Raw genomic sequence first — 16,665 nt, 5'->3', positions numbered from 1 at the left:
CCAAAACATAAACATAGTCAGCAGGGTTTTTATTTTTCTTTCTTTCTTTTTCTGCACCGATTTTGAGGGAAAATTCCATCTGGTGTAGTCATAATTTTGTTTTCACTCACAATAGAAACAGAAAAACATAATTATTCTGACTGTTAACGTTCATTTTAATTTTCTAATGTTACAGAACTCAAAATCAGCTGACTTTATACTATTTGTGTGTGTGTGGAGGGACGACGACATTGTTTTAGGTTACAAACTGGTAATTACAAGGGTATAATGCTAGAAATGTCCTCATAATTCAAATCACTTAAAAAACACACTAAACAATGTTTTTTTGAAAATGTAAAAATGCTGAAAGTTTTTTTTGTGAGGGTTAAGTTTAGGGGATAGAGTCTATATTTCATACAGTATAAAAAATAATTATGTCTATGGAGAGTCCTCATAATGATAGGTAGACCAACATGTGTTTGTGGGTGTGTGTGTGTACATATTTATACAATATTGTGGGGACCAAATGACCCCACAAGGATTGTAAATCGAGATCCAGCCAGCGGCCCCTACGAGGGAAATGTCTTATCAAAATTCTAAACGTAATTTTTTTTGAAAATGTAAAAATGCAAATATGCTTATGTGAGGGTTAGGTTTTTGGGATATAAATAATCGTTAGAGCTGTATAAAGTCCATAAAATGCATGGAAGTCTATTGAGAGTCCCCACAATGATATAAAAACAAGTTTGTGTGTGTGTGTGTGTGTGTGTGTGTGTGTGTGCTCGCAGGTGTTATATAACCATATGCATGTGTCTATGTGGTTGCAGGGCCCTAACCATATACATTGATGGGTACACAATCCCCCCAAAATGTATTGATAGACAAATATGTGTTTCACTTAAATTTAAACATTTGCTTCCACAATCTTGAAGCTGGTCTAGGCTGATAGCACACTTGGCTGGTTTTAGAGGGGTTTGGGGCATTTTCTTGCTGGACAGGCTGTGAGACCAGCTTAAACTGGCTAAGACCAGTCAACCATAGGCTTGTTTTAGCTGTGTTGTATGTCTTTATAGGCTATGTAAGAGAGTGTACATTGTTTTGTTTGTGCATGTTTTATGTTGTGTGTGTTTATTTCGTCGATTGTGACGTAGGCGCCTGTGTATGTGAGGGTGTGTGTGTGATCCAGACCCAGCTAATGGATGTCAGATGTGTCTGTGTTGCTCTTGTTCGTCATGGCGCCGTTGCAGCGCGGATGAGATTTTATTAACCTCTCACGTCTGAAACTCTGAACTCCTATCTGCTCCTTGTTTTACCCGCAAATCTGAGTCCATCTCGCCTGGATCGGAACCGGCCATGACCGTAGAGCAGAATGTACTGCAGCAGCACTCTCAGAAGGTAAAGCACGCTCACTGCCCGACCACACAGACCCAGTTCGGTCCTGTTCGGCTGGATTCGGTTCGGCTGTGTCGTGAGGAGGTTTTCGAGCGTTATAAGTTTCTGTAGGTCAGTTTGATTGTTGCGGCCTAGTGTTAGCATCACATTAGCCGCGCCACACGTTTCGGTGTGTTTTTCTATAAATTATTAGATTTTAGTTCACGAAATCGTTTTAAAGGGTTAGGATCACAAACATTGTAAAATAAAACGGCATATGCTCGTTCAGCTAAACTAAAGCTGCAGTCGCGTATGTGCTGACAGAGCTAATACACTTCTGAAACACACTGAAATATCACCAAAACTCACTCAATTATCACTCATATCTTACGGAAATATCTGTAAATCCTCAGCAAAGTCTCTGTTTGAGTAGTAATAAGTGGTATGGTTACTCATTGTGAGTCTTTGCTTAGTTTAGTGGGTTTGTTTATGTTTTGACACTCGAACCGCTGCTTTATTATTGTGAATTATTCACGCTGTTTAGCGTTAACATTAGAGTTTTCTTGTTATTCGTGCCGCATATTGGTGTTATTGAGGGTTTGCATTTCACTTTCATGGTGGTGTGTGTCGTTTATTTATGGTTCTGTGGATTTATTTAATTTGCTTTTAGATATTAGTGTTTTCTTGAGGGTTTAAATTTTATTTGATCTGTTTATAAACATCAACTTTTCTTGGTAGTATGTGTCACCCTTGTGTTTTTTCATATATACTTTCATCAGTTTGTAAACTGTCTGGTTGGGTTGTTGTAAACTACACTTTGCTTGATTATTTGGGTCATTTGTGTGATTTGTGGGTTTGTTTTTATCTTGGTTTTATGGCTCTTATGGAAATAAATTGGTACTTTTATTCACCAAAGTGGCATTCAGCTGATCACAATGTATAGTCAAGAAAAAGTCCTCCAGGTGCAGGAATGACAGCTTTGCAGATTCTTGGCATTCTAGCTGTCAGTTTGTCCAGATACTCAGATGACATTTCACCCCTCACTTCCTGTAGCACTTGTCATATGTGTGGCTGTCTTGTTCTTATTCTCACACACCTTACAGTCTAGCTGATCCCACAAAAGCTCAATGGGGTTAAGATCCATAACACTCTTTTCCAGTTATCTGTTGTCCAATGTCTGTGTTTCTTTGCCCACTCTGACCTTTTCTTTTGTTTTTCTGTTTCTAAAGTCCATTTTTCTTTGCAATTCTTCCCATAAGTCCTGCACCCCTGAGTCTTCTCTTTACTGTTGTACATGAAACTGGTGTTGAGCCGGTAGAATTCAATGAAGCTGTCAGCTGAGGACATGTGAGGCGTCTATTTCTCAAACTATGTACTTATCCTCCTGTTTAGTTGTACACCTGGGCCTTCCACATCTCTTTTGTCCTTGAAGACTGAAGTGTACACCTTTGTATGAAATCTTCAGGTTTTTTTTTTGTTGCAATTTCAAGCATTGTATAGCCTTCATTCCTCAAAACAATGATTGACTCACGAGTTTCTAGAGAAAGCTGTTTCTTTTTTTTTGTGCTTTTATTTTTTTACCTAATACTGTCCTTAGGCATGCCAGTCTATTGCATACTGTGACAACTCAAACAAAGACAAGGTTAAGCTTCATTTAACGAACCAAATAGCTTTCAACGGTGTTTAATATAATGGTAAGTGATTTTCTAGTACAAAATGAGCAATTTAGCATGATTACTCAAGGATAAGGTGTTGTAGTGATAGCTGCTGGAAATGGGGCCTGTCTAGATTTGATCAAAAATGACTTTGTTCAAATAGTGATGGTTCTGTTTTTTACTTCAGTAATGTCCTGAGTATAATTTGTGAGTATTTTTTGCAGTGGTTGTTTAATGTAATACAGCTTTAGGAAACACTGGGGTGGTCATTTGGCTTGGTATGCAGTCTGACCATATATTCAGTTAAATATATTGATAATGCATCAAAAGTAACAAACAAAGTGGCTTTGTTAACATAGTGAAGCAGGGTGAGTTTCGAGCCTGATCATTTTCTGAGAGTTACTGCTGATATTTGGGAACCGAAAGCTATGCATTTCAAATGAACTGAAAGTGAAAAGACTGTACACAGTACACAAGTTTGGCTTTCAGCAGCCCTTAATTGGCCCTGATTTTGTATTAGTTTTTCATATTACTGTTGTGAAATGTGCATTACATTATCTGAGTGCATCCATATCAGAGGCAGGGAGGGAGGGGACGCCACCTCAGTGAGTGTTTCTTTTCAGATCATGGATAGAAAGGAAAGAAATGTAGAGCATCTTCTCCCCCCTGGCAACAATTTTGTTATGTAATGATGTAACTCAGTCTTGGAATTTGGTGCTGACTGCTTAAAGCATATGAGGCAAGGAGAAGAATGTTTGCACAGGACAGCATGGAACATGGATGGCAGAAGTTTACGACTTCCACACAATATCCAGACTGAAATGGTCAGATGAGCCATAACTTCAGCCTGGAATTCAGTCTTGGGAGGAGTTGCTGTTCCACCCTCTTAAGTTTGAAACGGTCTGTGTTTTGACTCATGCCGTGCCTGATCACAGCCAGGAATGAGATAAAGGGCTGTACTCTGTGCTTTCCCACCCAGAGGTGTGAGATATTTCTCTCTTTCTGCTCTGCCAACTAGGGTATCTTGTTACCTTGTTGCTAACTGCCCCAAATAAAACTTTTAATTGTTTTTCAAAGCTTTAATAACTCAGCCTCATACACTTTGGAAAATTCCATGACTTGCTCTTAATTTTATGCTCATTGTAGCAGCCTGTGATTTTTGTTTCCGGCAGACCGATGAAAACCTGTACAACTTGACTCCCGGAAATAGTGCAAAGCCAGCTAATCAGATTGTAATTTGCACTTTTTAGAAAGCTCTTGCCATTTTTGTGAACATCTTGAAATGGCTTTCTGCCATTGTTTTCTGTTGCGTTTAAAAATTAGCTTTCTGTTGTGTAACTGGTCATGTTTCTTCCACAGCACCAGCAGACATTACTAAACCAGTTGAGGGAAGTAACTGGAACTACAGATGTTCAGCTTTTAAAGCAGGCGCTGCAGGTGACGTTGTTGTTTACGTATTTTGTAATTAGCAGTGCAATAATGTACAGTCTGTCACTCATTATTGCAAAACCCTTTACCCAAAAATGTAACTTCTGTCATGATTTACTCGCACTTATGCAATCCCAGATGTGTATGACTTTCTTCCTTCTGCAGACCACAAATTAAAATATTTAGAAGCATATTTCAGATCTGTAGGGTCATACAATGACTCCAGTGGTTAAATCCATGTGTTCAAACACGTTATGATCGGTGTAGTTAAGAAACAGTTCAATATTTGTCATTTTTTGTCATAAATTCTCCTCCCTGCCCAGCAAGGTGTGATAGGCACAAAGTATGTGAATCACCAAAAACAGATGAAGAATGAGAAAGTAATATGGAAATTGACACAGGGAGACGGATTTAAAGTACAAATGGACTTGAAAATTGATACTTTTCTCACCTACACTTATCAAATCACTTCAGAATATATGGATTTAACCACCGGAGTCATCCGGAGTACTTTTATTTTGCCCTTATGTGGATTTTGGAGCTTAAAAATGTTGGCACCCATTCACCTTCATTGTATGGGCCTAATTAGCCGAGAAAATCTTCTAAAAACCATCGATTGTGCTCTGCAAAAGAAAGAAAGTCATACACTTCTGGGATGGCATGAGGGTGAGTAATTATGAGAGAATTAAAAATGTTGGGTGAACTAAACCTTTAAGGTGATACAAGACTCCTCCACATTCAGATCACCATTTCAGGGTTCATTTTGACATAATGGATGTAAATTAGCACTTCTGGCGTATTTGAAGCAAATTTGGTTGGTTTACTCTTAGTTTTTGTTCATAATAAAGATGTTTGTTCGCTGATTGCTGTGTGATCTGTGTGTGTCCAGGTCAGTAACGGTGACCTAGCTGAGGCAGTTGCCTATCTCACGGAGAAGAACGCCAAGGTCCCACAGCAAGATGAAGCCACATACTACCAGACAGCCCAGGTCACCAATGATAGATACATCAGCGTGGGCAGCCAGGCTGACACAAGTATGTATTTAAATCTCAGAAAAATAATTGCCTGGAATATAGGGGAAGGTTACACTGGTCTGTGATGCAGTGCAATGAAATGCCATGACGTAAACCAAAACAGATTGTAGAACCAGGTGCACATGCTCTCTTAACTCCAGCCAGGAAACTGAGTCACACTGTTTTCTGAGCAATTTTAAAGGATGTCGGGAAGACTTGATTTGAATTGTTTTCGAGTTTTCCCCATATGCTTATTAATGTTTTAAGTAATTTCTGGAAGTAACTGTTAAGGCAAATTTTGTTTAATTATTTATAAACCATGGATTTTAGTGCCTGTACTTTGATAAGAGGGATTAAAGGGCTGATTCATTCATTTCTAAATGCCTTAAACACAAATGGAGTAAACAAGCCACTGCTGTGTCAAATCTGAGAATGAAAAGGCATGGCATAAGTCCTCCTGAAATTCCTATTTAGGAAAGAGATACTCAAATGAAGCATCATGTAACTCGCAACAGTAGGAGTTCTGGCAGCACTCTGATAAATACGTCGCACACACACACACACTCGCGCGCACTCATCTGAAAGCTCCTGCCTGTCCTCCCTGCTTGTATTAATGATGATGACTCAAACTCTAAATGTAGTGCTGAGAAAATGCTGAGAGAGAAAGTTAGTTTTGCATGCTGCCCCATGTTTTAATTTTTTGCTTGTGGCATGAGCATAAAATGTATATTTATGATTTTAGTTAGAGATATTTAGGATTTGTCACTATGGCTATTTCAAATCATAGCGAGCTGCCTATCTGATCGACGCTTTTGGGCATCATGATTGATGCATATGGTCTCATAATTTATGGCCCAAAAATGCCATATTGTTAGTGTGTTGTGGTAGTTCTAAAGGCAGTTGTCATTTGTCAGCACCCCATATATGAAAGTGACTTGTTTTTTTCAGATGTAATTGATCTCACTGGAGATGATAAAGATGACCTTCAGCGTGCCATCGCTCTCAGTCTGGAGGAGTCGAACAGGGCCTTCAGGGAGACTGGAATCACTGATGAAGAGCAAGCCATTAGCAGGTGGAGCCTGCTGCTCTCTGGACAGATTTTTAGCCCTTAAGGCTCAAGTATAATTTGTGTTTCCGCGTTCTGGGTTGCCTTGCACTCAGCTGAGCGCTCAGCCTTTCAAAGTCTTTTGACCACGAGCGAATACAAACGTGTTTGACACATGCACTCTTCGACTGGTTTGTGGTACTCTGTAGCCAGTCTGTGTAGACTGTGCTGATGACGGAATTTGTATTGTGCAAACTGTATGTGTTCCGATCAGCAATGCTGACAACCGAAGTGTACATCGATCTTTAGACTGCTGGGTTTTATTTAGAGTATTCTGGACATCATAATGAAAAGCTTGAGATGCATTATAAGATATAACTATGTTATTGTTTGTGTTATTGTCTGGTTTTTGTTATTGTATGGCAGGCAGATTATTTAATTAATTACACTGACCAGTTGAGTTGTTTTGGAACCTTTTCATAATGGATTGACCAGACTGAAGTTACGTTTGGTGTTTTTCTGCTGTAGAGTCCTAGAGGCCAGCATCGCAGAGAACAAGGCCAGCCTGAAGCGGACTCACACAGAAGTATGGAGCGATTCAGCCAATCCTTATGACAGGAAGAGGCAGGAGAACTGTCCCGTAGGGCTGAAGAATGTGGGCAACACATGTTGGTTCAGTGCAGTTATACAGGTCAGTATCAATCACTGTGACTGCATTGAAATATTATGAATTCAAGATATTAATACAACCACAATTGGCAGTTAAATTGCGTTGAACCTTCGTTCAGGGTGCACTGTAATTGGTATCAGTAAATATTAAAGTTTAAAGGAATGCTCAATGTTAAAAAAAACATTTAAGCTCAATCAACACCATTTGTGGCACAATGTTGATTACCACAAAAACAATTTCAAAACAATACTCCTGGTATTGGATACTTTAAACACATAAGGTTAGTAGGTATTTTTATCCCGGTTTGACAGTGTGTATATGAATGTTTATGTACTGATCCCATTTAATTCTATTGTAAGTGCTTTACTGTGCTGTTTTTTTTTTGTGAAGGACGATTCGAAAATGTTTTATGGGTTAATCATCATTATGCCACAAATGCTGTTGATTGAGCTTAACTTGTATTCAACTTGGAACATTCCTTTAAAGGGATAGTTCACCCAAAAATTAGTTCATACTCATGTCATCCCAGATGTGTACTACTTTCTTCTGTAGAACACAAATTATGATTTTTAGAAGAATATCTCAGCTCTGTAGGCCCATACAATGCAAGTGATTGGGTGCCAACATTTTTATGCACATAAAGGCATCATAAAAGTAATCAATACTACTGCAGTGTTTTAATCCATATCTTCAGATTAATATGATAGCTGTGGGTGAGAAACCGATAGATATTTAAAATTTTTTGCACCTTTGTATTGTAAGTATCTGTATATCAGTATAGGCCACAATTTTTGTATCAGTGCATCCCTAAGTTTTGTATAGCTTATTAAAAACTTTTATTACTTATTTTGATAATGCTCAAACCGTACATAATGCATGAATAATCATTTTATAAGCATAATACTGAGAGAGAGGAACTGCAGTCAATGCTGTTTGATGACTTCAGGCTGATTGTTTGTGTCTCCTACACGGTGTGAGAACATGAACCATGTAGACACTGAATAATGATTGCTGAGCACTCTATCACATGCTGTTTACTTCCATGTGTGTAATCTGACTCCTGTAGAAGCCCCTGCTCGTGTGAGAACCGCAGGCATCCTAGCCATGCTGATCTATGTGGGTTTATAGATTTGAAAGAGGCTCTAAATGTGTGATTCTGTCACCAAAACAAACTGTTATGACACTATGTTATGACACTAGTGATACTGGCTAAGTGCAAAAAAAGGCAAAAAACATTTCAGAGCTGTTTGCAGTCCCTTTATTTAGTCTCATGTATCATGCAAGGCTGGGTTGACATCCGAGTTTGTACACCGTTCTCAAAGTGATTTATTTTGTTGTTGTTGTTTTTTCAATTTCAGTCTCTTTTTAACCTGCTGGAGTTCCAGAGGCTGGTGTTGCATTATTCACCCCCTGCCCGAATGCAGGACTTGCCACGCAATCAGAAGGTAAGATCACCCCTCAAACGCCTCCACTGACTTTCACCAACACTCAACGTGCCATAATAGCTTCGATTTCTCAGAGATACACTTTCAGCTGCAGTGACCTTGTTGGAACGGTTTTTTAAAGCCTCAGTTGCATGCTGTGACATCATCCTGCTGTTGAGCGCAGTGATTTTCACTCATCTCATTGGCCTGAGACTAGGGGACGTGAACCAGATGAAGTGCTTTTTCAAGGGTTTCTGTATCCTGGTTGTTAAATTGTCACATTGGCACGTTTTCCTACAGACCGGGTTTGAGAGTGGGAGAGTACTGAACAGTGTCCGGCACAGCAGGCCAGCTGCATTCTCTATGATTTCTTTTTTCGGGTCTATCTCTTTGGGTCCTGAGTTTGTGAATGGGGTCAGCAGACATGGCCAATAATCTGAGTTTAACCTCATCTGCTGTTTGATGACCGCAGAGCCCTGGATTCATCTCAACTCCCTTTCTTTCTTTCTCTTTATCAGTCTTTCTTTTCCTCTCTGGAGCTTTTGCAGGATTTAGATTTTAATCGATTGTCAATTAAAGCTCCTATGATAAAGAAAATCTAGCCGAAGTAAGCTGATGAAGGTCTCGGATCCCCAGTGTGTTGGCAAAGATCTCCTTACCTGAAAGGGGACAGATCCAGCCAATCTCCATCTAATAAAATGTTATGCACTAGACATTTTGTCAATTCTTATTTTTGTTGCATTATGCTGGGATTCTCCACTTACAGCGAAATCTCGACATTTGTATTTAAACATTAAATATGTTCTGATTGTCTATGATTTTGTCATTTCACACTAGGGCTGTCACGATTATGATATTTGGCTGATGATTAATTGTCAAGAAGAATAATAATGATTATGACGATTATTTGTCTTTCTAGGGCTTATATTATGCAATAGTAAAACATTTCTGTCCTAATTTCTTCACGGTCATACTTTATTTTAGTGCCCTTTGATTAAACCCACAAGCTGTTATTTCAGCCTTTGAGCCCTAAAACCTTTGAGATTTTGTTAAATCATGTTATCACTCCACAGATATAGAGTCCATATAGATTTCCAAGGGAGCAAACTATTTTCCATTTTGCAGAATTCGCCATTTTGAATTGTAAATATGTCACGTACAGTATGTGATTCGGATCTCATTAATAACTGTGAATGTGAAAACGTTGATGGAGCAGTTTTCAGCGAATCAGTCTTAAGACAGGCTTAAGAGTGAATGTGTATATTGTAAAGGAATTGAAATGTTGTGGTTATCTGGTAAGTTTCTGAAGTACCTTTTTAGAAAATTCACTTGATATTAGAAAATGATCTATAACACAAAGTAGAGCGTTTTCAGATTAAAACTAGAACATGGTGTGACTTGTGGCTTCTATTAAGTTTCTAGGATTTGGCAAGGACAATGTCAGGTATTATTAGTGCAAATAGTATTAGGTAATAATTAACAATCGATTTAAGATTTTTTTCAATAATCTCTTTTGTCTTTAATTAATTCTGAATTTTGTACAGCATCTCCGAAGTGTCTTCTTTAGTGTTCGTCTTTTTAAAGAGACCATTTTATTTTGAGGATGAGCCACCAGTTAAATGAGTAGTTCACCTGAAAATGGGAAATGTACTTTTACTCACTCATTTACTGACGCTTATGCTGTTCAAAACCTATATGCTGTTACTTTTTCTTGGAACATAAAAATAGATATTTTAAGCAGCTCTGTTCAGTAAAATAGTTTATAGTAATCAGCAGCTGTAAAGCTTCATAAAGGACAAATGCTATAAAGCACTATTAAAGGTTCAGTATAAAGACATAATAACAATAGTCCATAAGACTTGTGCACTTTATTCCAAGCATTCTCTGGCCATAAAACAGCTTTGTGTTATATGAACTACTTGTATGATATTTTCATTATGATTTGTTTTCTCTTTGGACCTTGACAGCAGTGGTTAATATGAAAGTTTTTTATGTAAATAAGAGCAGTGTTCGGATTATTTTTTAAGATTCTATCAGGGAGATAAACAATGAGGGACAACTTAATGACAGTAAATAATTTTTGCATTTTCCTTTTGCTTGGCAGCTGATGCCAGGTCATTTTACAGATATATCAGTGATGAAAAGAAATTCAAATTATAGTATTTTCTTTGATACAGCACAACAATCAAATGAAAGTAGGAATCTCAATGTAGCAGGCAAATCGTCTAAAACAGTTGAAAAACGCCCATGCCAATTGATTGGAAAACACCTATTTTTGTTCTGCAGAGACACAAGCCTCTAAAATTCCTTTATCTGGGCATTAAAATGTGATTGGAATTTAAAGTGCACAAAAATCATGGTTATCTCAAATAACCACAGTGAGATCAAATAAACGTGATCAGACGATTATTTAATAATTGCTATTTCACACAGTATTTCGCTTTATGTGAGAATGAAAAAAAATAATTTTGTTTTTGTTGTTTTTCTGTGGCATTTTTGCAGGAGTTCAGGAACCTCCCCTTCATGCAGGAGCTGAGGCGCCTCTTCTCGTTGTTGGTAGGTTCCAAGCGGAAGTATGTGGACCCATCCAGAGCTGTGGAGATCCTAAAGGATGCCTTCAAGTCCAGTGAGTCTCAACAGGTAAGCTTCTGGACCTCACTGCTGTTACTAATAGAAAAATTAACTCTGGATATTTGTGCCAAGGGTAAATCAGTTACACTCCATCTTTATAGACAACATTTGTTTTATATTCTAACCAAAGTATGGCCTTTGCATTTAGCAAGAATGCAAACAAGACCAGTTGAGACCTGTTTAAAAAAAAAAAAAAAAAAAGCACATTTGTTCATAATCTGAATAGGTATGGGTTTGTGTGTACAGCAGGATGTGAGCGAGTTCACCCACAAACTCTTGGACTGGTTGGAAGATGCATTTCAGATTAAGGCAGAGGAGGACAGGTGAGACCTTAAACACAGCCATTTCACATGGCCTTCCTCTGTTCCTATGTTTCTTTCTCATGTCAGATAGAATTATGTATGACCATACCAGATATTCAGTTGGAACAACATTAACAATGATTAATGGTTAGTGGTGTTTAGTGGGTGAAACACTCACTGAATACTGTCCAAGTGTGACTCGAATAGCCAAAGACACTGACTCCTCGAGTTCAGAGCGTTTCCACGCTGGTGTGACACGTTTGCTCTTGTTCCACACAGGGAGGGAGAGAATCCAAAGAACCCTATGGTTGAGCTGTTCTATGGGCGGTTTCTGGCTGTAGGCGTTCTGGAGGGTGAGTAGATTGGGGAGGGGTGTTATCCACTGGCATCGAGAGTCCTTCCCCCAGTGAATGAAAAGTAACTTTGCGTTAATGTAATGTGGAGAACTGGGGTTCTGATTGATCTACCCAGGCCTTGATGTTTGAGTGATGATATGCTTATTAAATATGACAGCACTGATCATAACTGGTTAGATTCTTGCTGGCTAGATACTGTTAGTGACCTTTCTACATTCTTTAGATGAGTCCGTTTGTATGTTCTTGTTTTGTTAAAATTTTGAGTAAACATAAAATCTAAATTGACCTTATTTACATTCTTAATTCCAGAATATATATTCCTCAATTTATTGTGAACTATTCCTTGCTGCACATACCCCCCCCCCCCCCACCCCCCCAACACACACACACACACAAAAAAAACGTGCTCTGCCCTAAAATGACTTAAATTTCCCTTTGACAGCCACCTGTGATATTGAAACAACTTTTCACAATCCCATCAATGCCCAGTAGATAAGAGCAATTCCCTCCATACATGTTATTTTGTTATTGAATAGTCTGTTATCTCTGAAATGCGCCACTGAGTCTAAATCCTCGGCCTAAACATACTCTATCCAAGTACATGAACAAGCTATGCAAGTTCCATTTCACTTGTCTTTGCATTCAGAAATGTATAAGAATACAGTTCAAAACTATGTAAGTACATATTGCATTCTCAACTTTGCCTTAAGGGCATTAGTTTAAACTGTTGTCTATTGTGGGAAATTTTCTTTTCTATCAGGTCAACTGTTGTAATGGTGTAGCAACATTTTTGCAGTTTAGCTACCTGAATAATAATACATCTGATTTAATGGAGATGTTTTGGTCAAGCAAATCTGCATTTGTACTGTATACTTTAATAGAGTTTGTTTCTGGTCTAAGTCTGCTGGTCAGACTTGGTGTGCATGACTCACTTTCACTGTGCTGCTTATATATGGTGCTTACAAAATTAGATATTACACTGAAAAAACAAGATTATCACTCTACGGAGCGCATTATAGAGAATATTTAAAGTGTGTGTGTGTGTGTCACTGTTTTTTCACAGGAAAGAAATTTGAGAACACTGAGATGTTTGGGCAGTACCCTCTTCAGGTGAACAGCTTCAAAGATCTACATGAGTGTTTAGAGGCGGCTATGATTGAGGGCGAGATTGAGTCGTTGGATTCTGCTGAGAACTCTGCCAAATCAGGGCAGGAGGTTTGTAGTGATGTCATTTCTCTATTTCCACCCCACTGCTCCACAGTTTGAACCTCAGACATCTAAAACACGTCCCTTCTTTAAGATCGTCCTTTCTTTGCCAGCCAATCACAATCTTTAAGAGAGGAAAAAAAATAAATGTGACCTCTGACCAAGGTTTTACATGATGGCTTTTCACTCATCAGTGGTGCCCAGGGCAGGTCCCTACGCAGCTGCTTCCTGCTAATTACTTTGGTTGAGTGCAAATAAAGGAGGAGATTCTCTGGTGTAGATTATTCTGAGCACTGGCTGCCCCAGTCGAGCACACTGTGTCTCTCTCAGGGCTCTGAATGTGAGCTGCTCAACAGAGGCAGGTCACCAGTGTTCATTCCGGCAAAGTTGGCGGAGCTGGGATTGGTCACGTGGATGGGCTTCTCATGAAAAATGATAAGGGAAAAACATTAAAGAAGGATTTGTGGAATAAAACAAATGCCTTGGGAAATTCAGGTGCCACTTAAAACAGGTTTACTTGTGCGATATGGCTAAGCTAAGCATCCCGATTACTAATCGCTCAAACTTAGGGTTAGGGATTTGAACAAACCCCTTACCCTGAGTCTTAACTCCATGACTCTGTGTGCACATTAGGGTTTGCCAAGCCAATGAGACATTTGCCATTATGATTTATTTTTCAGCACTGGTTTACAGAACTCCCACCGGTTTTAACATTTGAACTGTCTAGGTTTGAGTTTAATCAAGCCTTAGGCCGACCTGAGAAGATCCACAACAAGCTAGAGTTTCCATCAATGCTCTACATGGACAGGTTGGTGTGGTCCGCTTTTGTTTGCATTTGTGAATGTGTTCTTGGTGAAAGGTTACTTACGGACACTCGCAATAAAAAAGCCAGAGCAAGTCTATTATGAAAATAAAAGTAAAAATGTTTTTTGTTTCGTATTGTTTGTTGTTCAATCAAGTTTGTTTTTATATTTTTTGGTTTTGTGTTCATTGTGGTTTTGTTAATTTTTTGTTTTGTCTAGTATAATCAAGTTGCTTTAACATCAAACCATAAGATTTCAGTTGATTTCAGGTACATGGACAAAAACAGAGATATCACCCGGATAAAGCGAGAGGAGATCAGAAGACTTAAGGAGCACCTGACTGTCTTCCAGCAGCGACTGGAGAGGTTTGTTAACTCTATCCTCAGCTCAGATCTTTGCTGACCTTGTTTTCAACTAACATAACAGGAATGTCTCCGCTTTAGACATGAAAGAAGTTTTTATATTGTTAATGGAATGATGAATGTCACATCCTGAGCTTTCTGTCTGGAATTTGGCTCTAATTTGATTAAAGATTGGTTAAAACTGAGACTGGCTGACGCTTTCATTTCTGTGCATTTGGTCTGTTGCCAACTAGTCCTCTGTCTTAGTTGAAATCAGTATTTCCTAAAATATTCTTTGTGATACTTCTGTAGGTATCTCAGCTATGGCTCAGGGCCCAAGCGTTTTCCTCTGGCTGATGTTCTCCAGTATGCCATGGAGTTTGCATCCAGCAAGCCTGTATGCACATCGCCTGTAGAAGACATTGATACAACAGCACCACCTGGTGGCACAACTGCTCAGCTTCCACCTGCAGCAAGGCAAGAACCAGTTAATTTTTTCAATATCTCCAATATCCATTGAGCTCTCTACACTGTTACAGTTTTTTATAAGTATCTACTAAACAATTCAATTCATAAAAAATTATATTTCTTCTGTTGCCTTTGACGTTTTTGAGATATCGTAATGCTTACATGAGTTGTTCTGTTTGGACTTAACAGCACAGGGGAGCAACCAGATGGGTGTGTCTCTGCTGAGGTCTCCAGTACCGGTCCACAGACACAGCAGCAGCAGCGGGTGCCAATTCATAAACCCTTCACCCAGTCCCGCGTCCCGCCAGACCTGCCCATGCATCCCGCCCCACGAAACATCACAGAGGAGGAGCTGAGGGTACTGGAGGGCTGTCTGCACCGCTGGAGGAGGGAAGTGGAGAATGACACCAGGGGTACAAACACACACATGCACATATACACGTCTGATCGGTGTGTGTGTGTGTGTGTGTGTGTGTGTGTGTGTGTGTGTGTGTGTGTGTGTGTGTGTGTGTGTATATGCAAACAATTTTGTTTATTTAGACCAGTGGTTCTCAACCTTTATTTGATGTATGCCCCCCTACTTCATTCCCTTACCCCAGCCCCCAATTACGTATATGATATAATTTGAGAGCAGAGACTTTGTTGTACCAAAAAAACATAAAACACCAAACTACTGTAAACACATGTAAAAACAATAAATACGAAAAATGTTTTAACAAAAATTATTTATATTTCCTCACTCCCCTAATATAGCCTATGACAAATTTAATAGAGCTGAAGTAGTGATGTGATAATATTTATTATCAATCTATTTCTGCCTAAAGTACAGTTATAGTAAATTCAAGGGTGGTGATGTATAATTCGTTGCTGAATTAAAATGGTTTCTGCTTCTTGCGCCTTCTTACTCATTCTCGCAAATCTGAGAGTTTAAGAGCTCTACAGAGCTATACAGGTGCATTAGCCGAGGTTGTTCCTCCACCTGTGTGTTTGACGCTGCTAAACCAGATACTTCGGATACGTAGCTAGACTTTAATATCAGATGAACCACGGTACAAATGCATACCAACCCGAATAATTGAGAACCAGCTGATATACTCTAAGTCTAGGCAAAAGAGGAACTTGACAAGAGATTTGATTATTATGACTGATAAACACCCCCCTCCCCTGGCATCCTTTGAACGCCCCCATTGAGAACCCCAGATTTAGACTCATACAACTTCCATTTATTTAGACTCGCACCTAGAGGTATATAGATGTCATTACACATGCACGCAAACTAAAACACATGTTCATCATGTAAACAAAATTAAACTGCTGTACAGCCTGTTTTCTTTTTCCCATAATTTTAGGCATTGTACAATTAAATTATTGACACCGTTTTTGTTGTGTTTGTCACAGATTTGCAAGCTAGTATATCCAGAATCCACAGAACTATCGAACTCATGTATTCTGACAAGTCCATGATGCAGGTGAGAAATGTTAGAGTAACATTACTGCTCAAATAACTATACATATTATGAGATCTCCGATATAGTCTCAAACATTTGATTTTAGAAATTACGCCTCATAAGTTACTAATTTCTCTTAATTTTGAGTTTATTGTGCATTTTTCTGTTTCAGGTGCCGTACCGGTTGCATGCAGTTTTGGTCCACGAGGGTCAGGCAAACGCAGGACACTACTGGGCGTACATCTACGACCCACATCACCGGCAATGGATGAAGTACAATGACATCTCTGTTACAAAATCATCCTGGGAGGAGCTGGTGAGAGACTCATTTGGTGGATATCGCAATGCCAGCGCGTACTGTCTCATGTACATTGACGATAAAAAACCCTTCCTCATCGAAGGTAACTTCATATGCTAATTTGCTCATTCATTATTGTGTCTCTTCTGCGATGTCAGCACAGCTAGTGAGCCGAGTAGTGAAATGTACAAGTTATATGTCCTCAAGCCAGTTTACAGGACATTTTG

General features: G+C 39.0%; 1 protein-coding gene across 1 annotated transcript; it reads left to right on the top strand.

The window, feature by feature from the left end:
- Nucleotides 1-1,137: 1,137 nt before the first annotated feature.
- Nucleotides 1,138-16,541, top strand: LOC127642367 (ubiquitin carboxyl-terminal hydrolase 25-like; the record flags this gene model as incomplete). Its single annotated transcript, XM_052124980.1, has 16 exons — nt 1,138-1,374; nt 4,365-4,442; nt 5,323-5,467; nt 6,395-6,518; nt 7,020-7,182; nt 8,520-8,606; nt 11,088-11,225; nt 11,463-11,539; nt 11,798-11,871; nt 12,938-13,089; nt 13,761-13,888; nt 14,153-14,248; nt 14,537-14,701; nt 14,882-15,105; nt 16,091-16,161; nt 16,313-16,541. Coding segments are annotated over exons 1-16 (1,993 nt in total), but the record flags the coding sequence as incomplete, so codon positions are not given.
- Between the last annotated feature and the right edge of the window lie 124 nt (nt 16,542-16,665).

Source organism: Xyrauchen texanus, unplaced genomic scaffold (genome assembly GCF_025860055.1).
Source record: "Xyrauchen texanus isolate HMW12.3.18 unplaced genomic scaffold, RBS_HiC_50CHRs HiC_scaffold_569, whole genome shotgun sequence".
NCBI lineage: Eukaryota > Metazoa > Chordata > Actinopteri > Cypriniformes > Catostomidae > Xyrauchen > Xyrauchen texanus.
The sequence above is the reverse complement of the archived record's forward strand: the minus strand, read 5'-3'. Positions and strand labels throughout refer to the sequence as shown.